At 41.8% G+C, this 17,403-nt stretch overlaps 1 protein-coding gene across 2 annotated transcripts in view; it reads right to left on the bottom strand.

The window, feature by feature from the left end:
- Window positions 1–994: 994 nt before the first annotated feature.
- The window catches only part of slc25a21 (solute carrier family 25 member 21), an 86,678-nt gene continuing 70,269 nt past the window's right edge, over window positions 995–17,403 (bottom strand). For both annotated transcript variants that reach the window (XM_035168678.2, XM_035168679.2), the window contains 7 exons: window positions 9,684–9,750; window positions 8,987–9,046; window positions 6,238–6,345; window positions 5,942–6,106; window positions 4,153–4,334; window positions 2,674–2,726; window positions 995–2,442 (listed from right to left, as the gene is read on the bottom strand). In XM_035168678.2, the coding sequence (XP_035024569.1) occupies window positions 2,381–2,442; window positions 2,674–2,726; window positions 4,153–4,334; window positions 5,942–6,106; window positions 6,238–6,345; window positions 8,987–9,046; window positions 9,684–9,750 (697 nt within the window). In that variant the 3' untranslated portion in view covers window positions 995–2,380. The remainder of the gene's footprint in view (window positions 2,443–2,673; window positions 2,727–4,152; window positions 4,335–5,941; window positions 6,107–6,237; window positions 6,346–8,986; window positions 9,047–9,683; window positions 9,751–17,403) is intronic.

The following is a 17,403-nucleotide window of genomic DNA, read 5'->3' as shown; positions in this document are numbered from 1 at the left end:
CTGGAAACCTGGATATTTTAATACAAATATTAATCACGACCCATGTGTGCACTGGGAAAGACAGGTACAGCCTTGTAGTCCTGTCAAAGTGGAACCACTGGATTGAAACGTCAAGGGGGGGGAGATGATGAGGAACATACATGGGAAGGGTGTCGGGGAAAATGAGGAGAAGGGGACTTTGCTGCTGAAGATTTATGATCCGGGTGCCGTGCGCAGGGAATCCAGGTGAAGGGTGGCTCTGCTGTTTCGCTACCAGCAACACGCGAGACACGTTACAAGCTGTCAGATGTGAAACAAACATACATGTTCACGTCTCCATTACAGAAAGGACAGGTTCAACGCTTACAATTCCATCAGTCTGCGGGCCCGCAGTTGTTAAGTCTATCACCTCAGGCTCCAAGGGCCAAAAAAACAAAAACCAGGAGCCGTTCCATCCTGGCAGAGGAACTCCCACAATAATGACTACTGTCAAATGCCAACGTGGCTCAGGATATGCTGCTACAAGATGAGGTTAAGATGAGTCTCTTCGGGAGCAGCCACCAGCCCTGAGGCTGTGCAACAGGTGTGTGTTTGCATGTGTGTGTATGTTTGTGCATATTTGTGTAAGAGATAGACTGGCAGTGGGAGAGAATGTGTGCGGTAACCTCCACTCCGCCCCCCAGCCCCCAAACCCAGGTCCTGCAGCCACATTTGAATTTCTTAAGCTTGTTGTTTTAACTTGCACTTAAGCTATGCTCCGGCACCGACTCCGCACCACCGCCAGAGAAAAGACTGACACTTGGTTGGCTGAGACGACCTCTACAGGCTGACAGGCCCTCAAACAACAAAGGGCTCTGATGGAGGGGAAGACGAGGAGGAGGAGGAGGGGGAGGAGGAAGAGGATACACTTATATCGATGGAAAGGCTTCCACAGAAGACAAACATGCAACAACACAAGGTGACTGTTACAGGACAGAGAATTACCCAACACACAACGAGGAACCAAAGTGAGGAGTCTGATTTCAATTTTTTTTTTTATTATTATTTGTTACCAATACATGCAAATAACTGAACAAATTCTATTCTAAATTGAGATAGTAAAAAAAAAAGAAAAAGATATTTGTCCAATTTATAGATGATACATTAAAATATCAGTCATGCAATAAAAGTAGCTCAGCAACAGGCCTGAACATACACACATAGTTTTCTATACCCATAAATCCTTATTAACGGCACTACTGTGGATATTTGGTTTGTTTGAAATACGCAGTGAGGCTCAGTACAATGGCTGTGATCACAGTACACGTGTTCGATCTTGTATGTTTGATGTACATGACGAAGTGTATATACAGAACGTGTATATGTATGTGTGCATAGTGAACTGTTGCTGAACTGTTGCTCCTTCATGAGCAGATGACTCGGGTATACGAGGCTCAGCGGAAGTTCCAGTTTGGTCAAATAACATGTGCAGCTATATAATGATGATATATAATCAAGTCCTCTATAGTGGGACCAGTTGTTTTTTTGGAAGCTAGATTAAAAAATAAACTTTTATTTTTCTATTTTCACAGATTTCCCTAAAAATAATCAGTGAATTCCCATGAAATAAATCAGACAAACTTCGTGGACTAATATCTATGAGTGTTTTGCAATCTGGTGCAGCTTGATAGAATTTAATGGGACTGTTGGGTGCTGGCGGAATGTTTTTAACAGCTAAACCCTGGAAAGCCTGATTTGAAATATCGAGCATTTCTTGTCGTATTCGTGACTAAATAAGCAACAATGAACATTTATTATTATGCTTTTAAACTCACAAAGACACAAGCTGTTTCATCAGGACGATGAGGATGTGGTTTGAGCTGATTCGAGGAAGAGAACTGGCAACATCAGCATACAACTCCTCAACTGTCATCAGATTTTGAATCAAATATTGCTTCACTGTGATTGGCTCAGAGAGGCATGTGACATACACTCAAAACCAGTGAGAGGAAATAGAGGAAAAACAAAATATATCAAAAATATTGTGCTCATTGTTGAACATCTTTAGAAGCGAAGTGAAAAAACTGGTTTTCAGGGCCTTAAACCCCCGATTGACTCAGTGTTGAAAAACACTGGAACTGGTTTTACATTGAAATGTGTTTTTCAGGCGGCTTTGAAATATTGCAGCTGTTTTGAATTAATTTCTGATAAAAATGACTTGGATAGAGATGTGGGGTTCTCCTTCGAAAGCTGCTTTCTAGCACTAACTGGAATGTAGATTTTGGTCTTTTTAATAACAGTGTATCGTTGAACAAAGATGAACTCATTTGGTCTCATGTTACTGGAGTCAGGTAACCGTATTGGGATTGAGGCACAACCCATAAAGGCACTCCGGTGGTTTGTTCTTCCCTTTTTGTTTTTGTTACCAGTTCTTGTGAAGCCAACCGGACACGTATTCATAGACCAGCAGCATCACTGCTCCACCTGTGAAACAACACAAGACAGTGACTAAAAACACATGTCGAGGTGAATAAACCACACAATGTTTCCAGTTAAACAACCGACTACTTTGTTACTGAGAAATGAAAATAGGAAATACATCTGAGAGGGAAGTAGGAGGAAGAATAATTTAGCTTTGTTTCCAATCTCAAAACAACTAATAAGGTCAGGTTCAAACTTTTTTTTTATCTTCAATATAATGAGCTGTTTCGTTACCTGGTCCAAGCCTCATTATCTTGGGCACCAGCCCCTTGTACAGAGCCAAGTATCTATAAAACAAAAATAGAACAGTTATATTCCAGATCATGAACATGTAAAGATTCCAGGATGAATATAGGATATGCTGATCCATGTATTATGGAGCAGTGGAACATTACAAAGTACATCTGCTCCAGTACTGTACTTATATAGAGCTCTGGGGTACTTGTTATTGACTTTGAGTATTTTTGCCTGGAGGCAGCTATGTCGTAGGATTAATAATCCCACCTTCACCAACTGAAACATTAAATCAATACATTAAAGCATCAATCGTTATATTCCAACACATTAATGTACAATTTTCTGAATAATGAGCACTTTTATTTTTAGAACTGTCGGTTGTTTATTAGGCTTTTACTCTTCTCCTTTTACCTTCAAATTCCAAATGCATGACTTGTACTTCTACTCTGTCGTATTGCTACAGAAGTGAAAAAAAGAATGACTGCATCTTCCACACATTCCTTTCATATAAAGTGTGCTCGTGTCCTTGCATGTGAATGTGTGTTTACGCTGTGGAGTGTGGAGGGGACTTCTTGCCTGGCTGCTCGTCTGTCTGCTGGCCGGCCTCTCTGTCACCCAGTCAGGTACGTAGCTTAAGTCTAAGGGCCAGCGCTGGCGAGTACCTGCCCCTTAATGCATTCAAGGTGATCAGTGGCTGCCTGCCTCCGCCTCGTGCTCCCTGTCCTGCTCCCTGCCCCCGCCACTGATGGCGTTAATAAGGCTCGACCCACTTCCTCCCTGGCCCTCTGTCTGATTAGATTGACCTGTGGAGCGCCGCGCGGCTCGTTAGGGTCTGCTTAACGACGTCTCCCATAGGGACCACTAATTAGCAGGGACTGTGTTGTGTTAGAGCAGGGGACTGGATGTGGCGGCGGGGGCACCCTCCACGCACCCCTGCGACGACAGCGTTTCAGTGCTGTTGCTGCAGCAGCCCCCAAGGCTCCTGCGTCCACTAACTACAAACATCTCGCTGGCCCTTGTCTCGTGGTGCTGCATGGGGGGAAAGTGGAAAAGCCTAGGGCAATTGCTAACATAACATAGATCTTTCCTTGAAGCTTCCATTTAGAGCTGTCATTCTCCGAGGCTTGAAAATATGTTAACATTTACTGTACAACTGACAGACTGCAGAAATGTATGATCACACGTGGGGAACGCAGCCCGGAATCTAACGTCACTTTTTGCTTTTCCATTCATCGGATCACAGCTGTGCATCGAGTTATTCATTCAGTTCCTCTGTAGGAAACTCAAACCCTACGATGAAGCCCTGTTAACCCGCTGGTGCATTTGTCTTCTCTGACAGCCAGCTTGAAAGATAACCAACTATCAATTGCTAACAAAACAGACAAAGTGGCTCATTAATTCTTGGATGCAGCAGTGACAGCATTTTAAATTTCATCTTGAGGATTGTCCACTTATCAGCCCCCTGATTGTTCGTACCCCTCCTCCCGGGACACAAGGGCCATGGTCTGGAAGCAGGTGCGATACTTGATCTCCCCTGGCACAGGCTGCGGGCCTTGGATGCGGCTCTTGGCTACGTCGAAGGGGATGTTCACACAGGAGGAGATGGTCCCAGACACGAGGCCGATGGCGAACTTCCTCATGAACTCAAGGGTCGGGTCCTGGAGAAGAGGAGGTGATACAGGATTAAAACAAAGTGGTATATGTGCATTCAAGTTACTGTAAACGTTTCCAGAGCGGGCGCCAGGTGTTGCACTTGGTGGCACAAAACATAAATGGAGAGAAAGTAAAGCAGCCTCGTGGAGCTGACAAAATTAATGCTGATACATTATGTGCATATGTATGTGAGCGAAAGTGAGGAGAGCATGGGCTTGTGCATATGATTGCAAAGCTGGCATGAAAGCCCTGATCATTTTATGGTAGCGGGGGGCAGATTAGTGTTTCCTGAGTGTGGCGCAGGGCTCTGATTGGCTGAGCAGAAGCACATGTTCTCCGGGGAGCCAAGACAGAGGATTTATAAACAGGGTTCATGCAGGCAGACTGGGGAGGCATATGGGGACAATTTGGGTAATTGGGCTGTGACTCGGCACAGGGGTATTACTGTACCAAAGAAGCCCAGACTCAGAGAGCTCTGACAGCTAATTGGCCAGGATATTTTTACAAATGACAGCAGCCTCTCTAGTCCAGGCCTTTCTCAAGCGGCTGGACACCCTGAGAGCCGAGGTAAATCAACAGCTAATCCCACTTCTTCTGTTTTTCTCGAGTGGGGAAGGGGGCAACGTACCCGCAGCTTAAGTACACCCATCAACCCACTTCCTAAGAGCCTTGAGCAAACATCTCCTCACGCATTCACTTGTGAATGATGGCAGTGTGCTATCTGCCTCCTTTGTACTATTCAAATGGCGATACGAGAGGAGCCCGAGCTCGGCCGGATAAATTTGACTACTGACGTGTTTGATTTACAAACTCATTGCTTATGTTGCTCCCAAAAAGGGCTTTGGAGAAATGCCACTATCAGCTCCGCCTGCGAGCTGCCCGGGGCCCACAATATTTATCCTCTGCTGCCTCAACAATGGCCGCTCACAAACAGGATCATTCCATCGATGTACATACCGATGGCTCATTCCCAAAAGCGACAGCCACAATCTGAGACGAGAGCTATTTGAGTCATCTAGCCACGTAATTATCTTTCACAGAGGATGACCACTTGGTCCGCTGTACATCATGCGTCACTGGAAAAATGTTGAAAATATAGCAGAGCCTGGGCTCCCGCTGTAACCCTCTCTTGAAAATAGTGCCGTTGTCTGCTTCCCATTAGTTCATTGGAGTTAATCTAATGCTCCAGTTTGTACATGTGGAACTGGCGTATGGTAACGTTTCCATTAAACAAAATTAACTTTTGTTTGGGCCATCAGGCCCTGCCGGATGTGTAACCCGAGACTTTGAGGATGTTATGAGGAGCAAATAGACGAGGTATTAGCGAGCTGATCTTAGAAGCTCCGCTCTGATTTTTGCTTCCTCCTTGCCCTGGCAGTCAGGCGAACTAATCACACTGTCAAACACTTGTTATTCCCCACTGGCAAGGTGGCTGGGACACGTGTGTATCATGTAGCCTGAGGTTAGCTAACTAGGTGTAGTCAGGGTTATAAATTACAAAGCAAAGCTAGAGCGTGCGTCTGTCACTTGGCTCGCAGTTTGCATTTGTGGGCAATAAGCAAAACAGAGCTGTGGGTCAGAGTGTGATCATAGATTTTGATTGGCGTGTTACCGGGCTGGTTGGAATAGCATCCTTGACATTGAAGTAGAAGCCAAAGTAGATCATGTTGAAAACTCCATGGCGTCCGAGTGTTGATGTTAATCCTTTATTCAGACCCTTCAGTCCAAAGCCGTCCGACTTAATGATGCGTCTGGCTTGAGCAAATGAGGAGGGTTGCTATATTTGAGAGAGAGAATTCAGAAGGAATACATGTCAAAAAGGCTGACGCAGAAACCACTGGGCCTCTGGAGAAATGTGCACATGACCAACACTTTAAAAAGTCAAAGCAGTATTTTATTTCTATCAACCTCTTTGAACGAATCTCGGTTGGCCTGGAGACTGACTTTCACCACTTCGAACGGATTGACGACAACAGCCTCAGTCAAGCCTGCGCCAAGCCCGGCTACAGACAGCGCCTGTGGAGAAGATGGACATGATTTAGGACTGAGAATGTGGAGATAATATTTGGGCAGAGAGAAAAGCACAATAGATGATGAGGACGGCTGCCAATACGTCCAGGCTGCGAGAGCTCAGCTGAGTTGTAGTTTTGTTTTTGGAAACTTGTTCCTCAAGTCTCTTTGTTGCGTCTGAACTGGACATTTCTGTCAGGGCTGTCATTGTTGTCATTTGACATTTGTCTGAAGACGCAGATGGCAGCTGTGTTTGTTATCATTTGCAAAAAATGTCCGATGACAGACAAGAGATTGAACAAAAGAAAGAAAGAAAGACGGAAGAATGTGAGAAAACAAGTGAGGCATTTAAGAGTCATCATTACAAAGGAGGACAATTAACATATCTTAATTATAAAACATTAACTTTCTAATAATCAAAGCACTTTAATTAATCCAATGTTTAAAAAAAAATAGGACAAGATGGATAACATGTAATAAAAACACCAGCAATAAATAAATCTGTATCCCTGACAAGTAATTAACAGTGGATGTTGCAACACTACATGTATTTCCATTGGGCTGCGCACGTGTGCGTGTGTGTGTGTGTGTGTGTGTTCAGAGAGAAGCGTAATGGGAACATGTCAAGAACGTGTCTATAGCTCATTACTCTTCCTGCCTCTTTATCCTGCTGTCAGAGCCCCGGGACCCATCCTCTCAGACAGGCCTGGCGATGTTTACACAGCCAGCGAGCCACGTTTTAATTCCTTATTTGTGTTATTACTGTGTGTGTCCTCATTAATCAGAGTGAAGGCATTCAGCTGCACCATGCGAATAGGAGAGAGAGCGAGAGGGAGGGAGAGAGAGAGAGAGGGAGAGGGAGAGAGAGAGAGACAGACATTCAGAACCGATCCTAATCCACTTGCACTAATGACCAGATGAGAGGGAAATGGAGCTACTTGAAGATAGTGAGAAGGAGGCGGAAGAGGAGGAAGAAGAGGAAGAAGGGAAAATGATGGATGGGACAGGTAAACATTTCTCCACCAATGCTGTGAAAACAAGCCGCAGATATGCGCCGTGCTGGGACAGCCCCAACGCTTAGTTACAGGTATGTCATCCATCACGGCTGACACTTGGCTGCCAACTCAAAAGGTGGTGTGTGATGACCGCACCTCAGCAACGCAAATCTGTCCACCTTAAAACTCTGAGTCAGTGTAACAGAAAGCAGGTTAGTCAATAAGGATGGAAGCACTTGTATGTTCACGGCCTGTGGTGTAACCAGTCTCCAGAACTAACAACCGCCAATCAAACATAGAGTAGAGAGCGTTTGTTAGGACTGAGCAGGATTTTGCTGACTGGATCTGGAACTAAACAATGTACTGTGTAGGTTTAACACAAGAATACAATCCTTATTGTTAGGACTCACAAATACATCTTCTTTATTACCTCGGCCAAGGAGGTTAAGTTTTCATCTAGGTTTGATATTTTGTAGAATTACGCAAAAACTACAGGTCCAAGAATTATTTTTTCCACTTTCTTTAACATTGTGTGATAAGCTGTTCAGGGGGACAGATTTTTATGAGTGTGTGAAATGATTGGTGCAGCTTGATAGAATTCAAGGGGACTCTTGGGCCTTGGCGGAGGTCAGCGCTCTACAGTGTTTCATTATATAGTTTATGAATCGGCCACATTTCTGATCGAGGGGTGTCATAATGTCTGATCAATGTCCTGAACGATAAACAATATTGTCAGGAGAATAATGCAAAAACTACTGAGAGGATTTCTATGAAACTTGGTGGAAGGATAGAAAAGAGCCTTTAACTTTTGGTGTGGATCCGGACAACCGATAGTTTTTTTCCTCTTTCTTAAACATTGACATTTTTTACCAATTTCCCAAAGAATAATGAATTGATCTTGATGAAACAAGCAGCTGATATCTATGAGTGAGTGTAATTTGGTGCAGCTTGATTGAATTTAGGAGACCGTTGGGTGGAGGTATGCGTTCTGCACAAGTGCCATTCTATTTTAAAACCTGCAAATTCCCCTCAACTGTTATTAATTTAAGTTGGACTTTTATTAAACCATCTGTGATTCACGTCAGCAGTGATGCTGTCACATGCGCTTAACACCTAACAAAATAGTTATTCTTATCCGAGCCTCCTTTACTTAATCCCCATTTGAGAAATACTCATTTGAACATTTCTAAAGTGAGATGGCCGCTGGCTCAGGTAGTTCAGTTGTCAATTTTCTATTTATTACAATATTACAGTCGCAAAAAAAAGCCTCACTGAGTGTAACAAAAATGTAAGATGAATAATAAATTCTCTAAATGTACTGTTGCATTAACTGTTTTTGTACATGAAGCAGCAGTGAAAACTACATTGACAGGAACGTTTACATTTACATTAATTCATTTGGCTGGTTAAATTATTCTTGGCATTTGTCTTTGTCTCGTCCGCACATGGCAGGAGAGCTGAAATGTTGATTTTTTTTAAAAAAAATTCCGGGCTCAGAAAGAGTATGTGTGTGTGTGTGTCTGTCTGTGTCTGTGTGTGTCTGTGTGTGTGTCTGTGTGTGTGTGTGTGTGTGTGTGTGTGTGTGTGTGTAGGAGGGCATGTTTGTTTTACAAGTGAAAATGTATTTAAATGTTTCTGTGTCTACAACTTACCACACCAGGAGACAGAGGGGTCAAGTTCAGCAACTTCTTGTATTGTTCAAAAGTGAAAAACTGCGGAGGAAATGAATAATGAATGAATAATCCCAGCACACATACACACCGACATACACACAAGAACACAAACTATTAAAAGCAGCCACGTCCGACACACATGAACTTCGCTGAGCATCTTATCAATTCGACAAACACCTGAAAAGTGAAGCAGAAGGAGACACATCCGCTGATTTGTCTATCTGAGCAAAGACCAAAACACCAACAGAGGTGTTTTAATCGAGGCTTTAATTTGCTTTAATTCTTTGCTCCAGACATTTCTCACCATCAGCCAGCTTTGTTCACCGTGCGAGTGATTACCCCGTCTTCTCAGTGTGAGCGCCTATTAGTTCACACACCCTCGTTTCCAGCATCTCATTACCGAGAAGCTCCATATACCAGGCATCAGGCCTCCTCTGTGCCCAACCTCCCCACATCGCACCATTGCATGTACTGGTGATGTGAATGGAGATATGCACACAAAAGATTTGAGCTCGGGCTTGCTGCAAACGGTTGTATGTCAATATTTGGGACGGCCGACAGAGCAAATACGAGCGAGTGGGTTTAATCTGCATCTATGTACCTTAGAGTCTGAGCGTCACAGCCCAAGAAGTTTTGCAGCTCTGTATAAAAACAACAAGCATGTGCTTTATCTCACCTTGACTGCTCTCTTTGGTGTCTCGGCCACAATTGGAGGCAGGATTCCCTTGTAGAAGCCAAATATCCTGCAGAGAGAAAAGGAAAGTTGCTTATCTGTTTGTTGACTGCATCTGATATGTTAACCAAACGGGATGTTATCAAGAACTAAAACAATTTGTCAGTTAATTTGGTTTAAAAAAGTACTTATTGACTTGATTGACAGAAAATGTATCAGGAAAAATGGTGGAAAAAAAACTTGACTGCGTTGAGCAGATAACAAACTGGAACATCTGTATAGTGTTGGCATATAAATAAAGTAATGCTTAACTTATTTCACACAATTTATTACACAACAGAAGCAAGTTAAAAATTCTGAATGCCGAAAGCCGCCTGGAACATCCTGGAAAAACAATCTAACTATCTCTCATAAGTCATACAATGGAAAATGTTCACCACAAATGATAAGTAACTACAATCATTTCTAGTTAAGAGTATTCTGGGAATTGAGAAGTGCACTTTCATAACGCTGGAGCATTTACACGAAGATTACAGTCGATGCAGTAGCCAAGATATTCCTGATTGTAATTCCTAGAATATGTCAAGTTCCAAAAAGATGGAGCCAGGATGCACCAACTCAACCACTTCTGTCCTGATGCTGACGTGGGTTTTGGGTATTTTAGCTGAAAAAGTGATCTGATACCAGTGTTGAATAGTAATAATAAGCTGGACAGTATGTCTCACTGTGGGATCATTCTTTTACATCAGGACAACATCAGGCTGGACTCAAACATTGCTTTCCTAACTCTGTAATACAAAAAGTATTGCTCATAACTTAAATGGAAATGAAGCAAATATGAAATAATTCCAAACAGCTGACCCTCTGTTTCAGCTCCATACAAAATGTATGGTTCTACTGGTAATGTGATGCACGTAGAGATGTAAACATAGAATCTCACAGGATTTAACTACATAGATCAGACCCACTCTCACTGATACCCTATAGAGTGATTTGAGTCAGTATCGGATCGCATATCAACATCCAATTTGTCCGTCTCTCATCCTACATTTCCCACAATGCAACTAACATCATCTCCTCTGGAGGCACGTCGTCAGTTTGTCTTTTAAAAAGACAACAGGTGAAGCTGCCCTTCTAGGAGCACACATTTTCATATTGGTATAAGTGGGATTCTTAAAGATGTAAGGTCACAGCCTCACTTCAGTCTTTACTGTATAAAACAATCTAAACCGAGTACACATGGAAACCAGAACGATACCAAGCTCATAAAATGGAAACAGAAAGTATATTAATGCTGTTTGGCAGCGCAACGACCAAGAAACATTTTAAACCACAAACCTTGGTAAACATCCTCATCAGGAAGCGACTTAAAAGTTTATTTCATCATTTGATGAGTTGGACGGTAGCTGTGTAATTTCAGTCAATTTGTTAGTTTGCCTTTGCTTCATGATACGTCCATCAGTGATTTACATCCTACTTGATGCAGGAAAAATGAAATCAAGCATTGAGTTAGGTATGTGAAAATGTATTCATATATTAACACAATGTTTATTTAGTTAGATATCGCTTTTATGGAGTATATTTACAAAATAAGTGGACAGTTTGGGTAGATTTATAAAAAAAAACACTTATTTAATCAAACACATGTCTTAAAGATATTCCTTTTGTGTTTAGAATCTTTCACAGTCAGACCTTATACATTACCTATCACATAAACTGTAGATTGTATCTAAAAACGTCACATATTTACCTACAACATGAAAGATTTTAGAGTTTTTTTTACTCATAAGGGCAAAGCATGTATGACGTAAGAGCCGTTGAGAGCAGTCAGACCTGGTAGTAGTATGTTTTCTGTTTTGCAAAGGCGGCATTAAGCGTGTTTCGTATACATTCAGAAGTGCATACATGTGCATTTCCCTCATTCTTCAATTTAGTGAAAACATGGGTTGAACAGTTCATGGCTTGAACTTGTGTAGTTGACACTAACAAAGAAAATTATACAAGTACTATGCTGTCACTAAATACGAACCTACATTACTTTGCTGACACACTATACGGAGTAGTTATACCACATTGTGCAACAGGGATATAAATCATAATATGTGAAGCGACTGTTTGAGACAAGTTCAGACCGAACAACATGACCAGAAGTGACGGACCCGGAATCCCAAACAACCACATCCTTGTTTATTTACTGGCGGGACATTTTTCCATGAGAAAATATTGAGTTCATGGAAAATGCAAATTATCCAAGTTCCAGAGAAAAAGAGGTGTTTTATTATGTTTTTCTTTATTTTGAAGCCAAAGGAACAAATATCTCAGAAACAGAGCTTACAGTTAAATTACTTTTAGTTATGGATTTGAGTGAGTCACTTTATCTTTTTCTGATTATACCTGAATAACTAATTCATTTAAGAGAACTCCAGAAATACCTGTCAAAACCTACCTACAGACGTCAGACTCATGTGCTTTATGCTGGTAGCGGCTACCAACAGATTTGGCTGCAAACAAGTTAGGTTTTTCTTTTTTCTATTTATGTCAACAAATTAAAACAAACAATGAACTGATCGGGTATCGAGTATCGTCTGTGTGGACACAACCTGATTCTTCTGCAACATAGTCCTCCAGAAGAATGATGGATACAGACTAACACACTGCTGGGTTCAGATGATGCATTTTATTGCTATTGAATGTGCAACTATTTCCTTAAATGTAAATGAGAACAAAATCTGAACATCCCTGCACACATGACAACCAGACTCTATACGGGCTCTCGTCTGTTCTCTGATGGTAGAACAAGATACCAGATGCTATCAGAGCAGCGGTGTTCATCTTGATCTTCAAGACTCATCTCCTCTGAGAACACCTCGTCTCCTAACACCCCCAACATGCCTCAATGGCTAATCTTCTAACAGATTTAGCTGCTAGTACTGCACCGTCTCCTACAGTAGTGACAAGCATCTGTCAAATTAGTCAATGCAATGCAGAATGTGAAGTCATCAAACCAAAAAGTCCAAAGCAAAGAGGAAGACAAGCATAACGTATCTGCAAACACACAGAACCAAAACAGACACTTCTTCACTGCCAACAATCAGCCAAAATAAGGCAACTCTTCAACTAAGTTGCTTGCAGGTGACAGAGAGAAAGAGCATTTCAGTGAGAGCATATTGATATTATACACAGTTTGGTGTGGAGAGGACAATGTGGCGCGACCGACTGCATCCTGTGAACAGTGGCTGTAGCTCTGTTGTGGCAACATCGTCTACAAGTCAACAGAGATGATGTTAGTTGATTGTGTCCAAGTGTAAATATTTTCACTGCTGGCTTCTTACTTTTCTACTGAATACAACCTGAGAAGGACGGGCCATTACATGCAGAAGACCACAGCAGCTAGGCCGCCGTCCAAAAACTGCAGTGAACCACAACTAATTATCAAAACACTTGTCAAGTGACAGAGCTTTCCAACAGCAATGACTGTCTGCTAATCAACCGACTACTTATACTACTTCTTATTATATTAATATTTGATTTTACAAGATCGTATCATCGTATACTATTAAAAATAATTGTCTGAACCAGAATAAATGAACTCTTTCAGACATTACTGAGACACACAGCAAACACACAAAAAACAGGTAATGTTGTCACATCAACAGGCCACTGACATATCAGGAAGATACAACTACGCTTCAGCCTGTGTTTGGACAGAATATTGCTGCCTGAAAATGGAGAAGAAAGATTTCAAAGAGGAAGCTTGAGCTCAGAGGAAATCTAATCTGGTTCTGATCATTTTCTTCTGTATGGAGCTTTTCAAATCAGTTAAAACAACACATTAATAACCATCATTGGGCCATTTCCCGTAAAAAGTGAAAGTGTTAATCAATAAAAACAAATGAGATCAAACAATTCTTAACTACATGAATTCTGATCAGTTAGGAATGGGTTATAAACAACAAGAACTATTTATAGACTGTGTGGAATACAATGTAGAAGAAGCTACTTCCCCTTAATTCTACTTCATGTTTACAAACAGGAAGGTGTGAACAGGATCAAAACACTGAGGCCATCATTTCATTGCAAACAATCAGCCAAAGAAGAGCAACTCTTCGACTATATTGCCTGCAGGTGACAGAAAGAAAGAAAGTATAAAGTGCGTTTTGATATTATACAAAGGTCGAATGAGGCGTGACCGACTGTATCCTGTGAACAGCGGCACCAGCTCTGTTGTGGCAACATCAACCACAAGTCAACAGAGATGATCTTGGATGATTGAGTCCGAGGGTAAATATTTCCGTTGCTGGCTTTCTCAGTATAACCTGAGAAGGACGAGCCCTTACAGCCGAACAGAAGCCAGAGAGGCTGAGATCCCCCCCCCAAAAAACTGCAGTGAACCACAACTTATTACCAAAGTACTTGTTGCCAACTCGTACAAGTACAGAGTCCAAACATTTTGTCAACACCTCAAGTTACATGAGTGGTAAAAAGAGAGCGAGGGAAAAATCGATTCCTCCGCTCGTTTGTGTAAACAAGTCATTTTAGTCCGACGGAAGGCCCATCCCTCTGCTCTCTGTGTCCATGCAAATAGTGGCCGTGGATTTCCCGGGTGTGGTCAAGCTGGGGGGGCCACCAGGTGATAAAGGAGGGGGGAGAAATTTGTTACAGAACAAATATGGCTTCTAGTGAGTGGCAATCATTTGAATTCTAATTTGATTCCCAATGTAAAATACACACTAAGTCCCTTTATGGCTTTACTAAGCAAATGTCCTCCTGACCAGGGGGAGGAGCGTTTGTGTGTTTGTATGCACTTGTGTATGAGATTTGTCTTTCATTTTCATAAACCTTTCCTTTTTTAACAGCCTCCCATCCATTGTGGAGAGGAGGAGTAGCACTGACACAACCACACAAACATTTGATTAAATAAACTGGCCAATAATATCACACCGACAAGCTCTGACTTCTTAACTGGAGAAATGTGTAAAAGCTTAAAGTAACATTTGCATTTAAATGAAAGTAGTAAAATGATAAGAGATCAGTGTTAATTTTCACAGCTTTGTCATGAGAAATATGAGCCGCCCCCAGGAACTTTTCAACATGTAAACAACCGGCATGCTTCATCTACAAATATTTCCACTTTCCCAGTGTCGACTGTAACCTTGTTAGGGACAACGAGGCAGAATCACCAGTCGCCAGGATCCACTGGATAAAATACAGGACAATACTGGACAAATAACAAGTGTCTCTACTTTACAGGGCTGGGTTTTAAAAAAAAGGAATTTCCTGATTCAAATCTTCTTCAATTGAGTGGTCCAATATCAATTCATAAAATCCTGAGATGGATCGTTTAATATATTCCTTTTCCAGTGTAAAGCAGTCTCCTGTGGACGTGTGAAGCTCGAACCCGGTTAGCCTCGCGTTGTCAGATCTCGTTGAGCGGGGAAGCTTGGCCACGCGAGAGACATAAAACATGGTGGGCGCTGCTCCACTGAAGGCGCCGCCAGGCCTCGGGGGCAGATGTCTGGTTGTATTTCAGATTTAAAAACTATGACGACAATGAGGAGCTGGACAAAAGCAAAGCCATGTGTAACAAAAACAATTGACTAAAACTATTACAGACCAACTAAACCATTATAGAATCCTCTTATTCATCCACTGCACTATATTCTCTTGTAATGCTTTTACTGTACTTTATATACAGTACACATACACATATTTTTATCACAGTAATCATAGGGGGATAACTACACTGCTGACCACGTTTTGTTCTAACCGCTGTTTTTAATCTGCTTAGTATTTATTATTTATTCTGCCAAACATGTGGACTTTTTAATATGTTTCCCATGTTTAACATACATGCACACAGCACCTTCACCACCAGTAGACATATGCAACACCCATCTTGTTCTGTTTATCTGTCGTATGCCATGTTTATAGGTTGCATGTTTTGTTGCTCTAATTTTTGCAACTGTGAGAATCCCACATTTCATTCAGGCGTATACTGTATGAGGATGAATGACTATAAAAGTAAACTTAAACTATTGTATTGTGGGTAACAGCATACATATATATACAGTACATATATGTGTGTGTGTAACATGTAAATATAGTATTTGTATCACTGAGCCTCAGTCCTGCTATATTATATACCTACAGCTGATCAGATCACCTATATTTATTAATTAGTGTATTTTGTTGAATTTGGTTTAATCTATAAGATGAAACATGAGAATTGAAATATTTCAAAAATGTCTCCGTTGACCCTAAAAGTGTAAAGTGTAACTGTGCAGCCTCAGGTTCACACCTGGAGGATGTAAGAATTGAACTCAAACAAACATGCTTAACTTTTTTAGATTTTCTTTTCACGTTAAGAATGACTCGGGACGTGACATTTTGGGATACATTATATTGTTTGGTGTGCGTTGTACAAGAGGATTGATACCACTCTCATGTCTGTGCAGTGGATATAAAGCATCCAACACCTGAATGAACACACTGGAAATTAGTGGGAAAAAACCCTGGCTCAGTCCAAAAAATAACAAAAATCCCCCTCCCATCACCCCTGGAGCTCACTAATTAACACGCTGGGGCTTGGACCAAAAACTGATACGTACAACGACATATAACTCTGGGCATAAAAGTAAATAAACAACCTTCCAAAAATATCAAACTACCCCTTTAAGCTGCCAGCTGCTTCACACAAACCATGCCTCTTTCTCCACAGAAAAACATATGTAATCTGGTGGACACGCTTATCTGTACTTCTTCACACTTCTGTGGATGTATATATTTTTTGCATGGGTGGTCCCAGCTGGAGTCAGCCCCCCCCCCAACACCCCACCAACCCTGCACTGTTAATTCCAGGGCGTTACTCATTGATCTACCGTACGGAGTCTCCGCTGCAACGCATGGACCCTTCTAATAATTCTGTGACCATGCTTTGGGTCCCGACCCAGTCTCTGGATACCACACTGGTAAAGAATGCTTGAGAATAGAGTCTTTTTGTTTGCCTCCAGACGGAAACACTTAACACATGCTCATTCTGCTGCACCCACATGCAAGGGGGAAAAAAAAGGAGTGTGGCCTGTGAGGCAACACGCAACCTCATGTTGGTGAATGTAGTTCACACTGTCACACACTTATGAGCACAGCTACAGGATTTCATGCCAGATTTTCCAGATTTATTAACCACCTAATGTTAAAATTTTTGAAAGAAATTTCTGGGCTAAAACTGTATAAAATGTATCTTGCTTCGATATTAAAAGTAAAGTCTAAAGGTCATTGTGTCCCGGTTATAAAGTGACAAATGGATGGAGTCATACACATGCACATTTCCATGTCTTTCTTCAGTTTAATCACTGGGCTCGAACAGAGGGCTCAGGTTTCCTCCCTCATCGCCTCAGACGGAGTGAGGCCTGGTGTTAGCTCAGTCCTACCACGAGCTGAAGGGAAATGTTTATTTTTAATAATAATTCTACAACAGCGGGGCCTAACACTATTTGTATAAATTATAACTAAGTGGTTTGGCCTGGGGGTAAAACTCAATGTGCTACTGGGGAGTGATTACAGCCTCAAAAAAATATACTGTTAGTGATAATTGGTTGACGCAAAGTGAATCTTCCGTCTGTCCGCCGCCGCCGACACACACACACACACACACACACACACACACACACACACACACACACACACACACACACACACACACACACACACACACACACACACA

Source organism: Hippoglossus stenolepis, chromosome 10, assembly GCF_022539355.2.
Source record: "Hippoglossus stenolepis isolate QCI-W04-F060 chromosome 10, HSTE1.2, whole genome shotgun sequence".
NCBI classification, from domain to species: Eukaryota; Metazoa; Chordata; class Actinopteri; order Pleuronectiformes; family Pleuronectidae; genus Hippoglossus; species Hippoglossus stenolepis.
The sequence above is the reverse complement of the archived record's forward strand: the minus strand, read 5'-3'. Positions and strand labels throughout refer to the sequence as shown.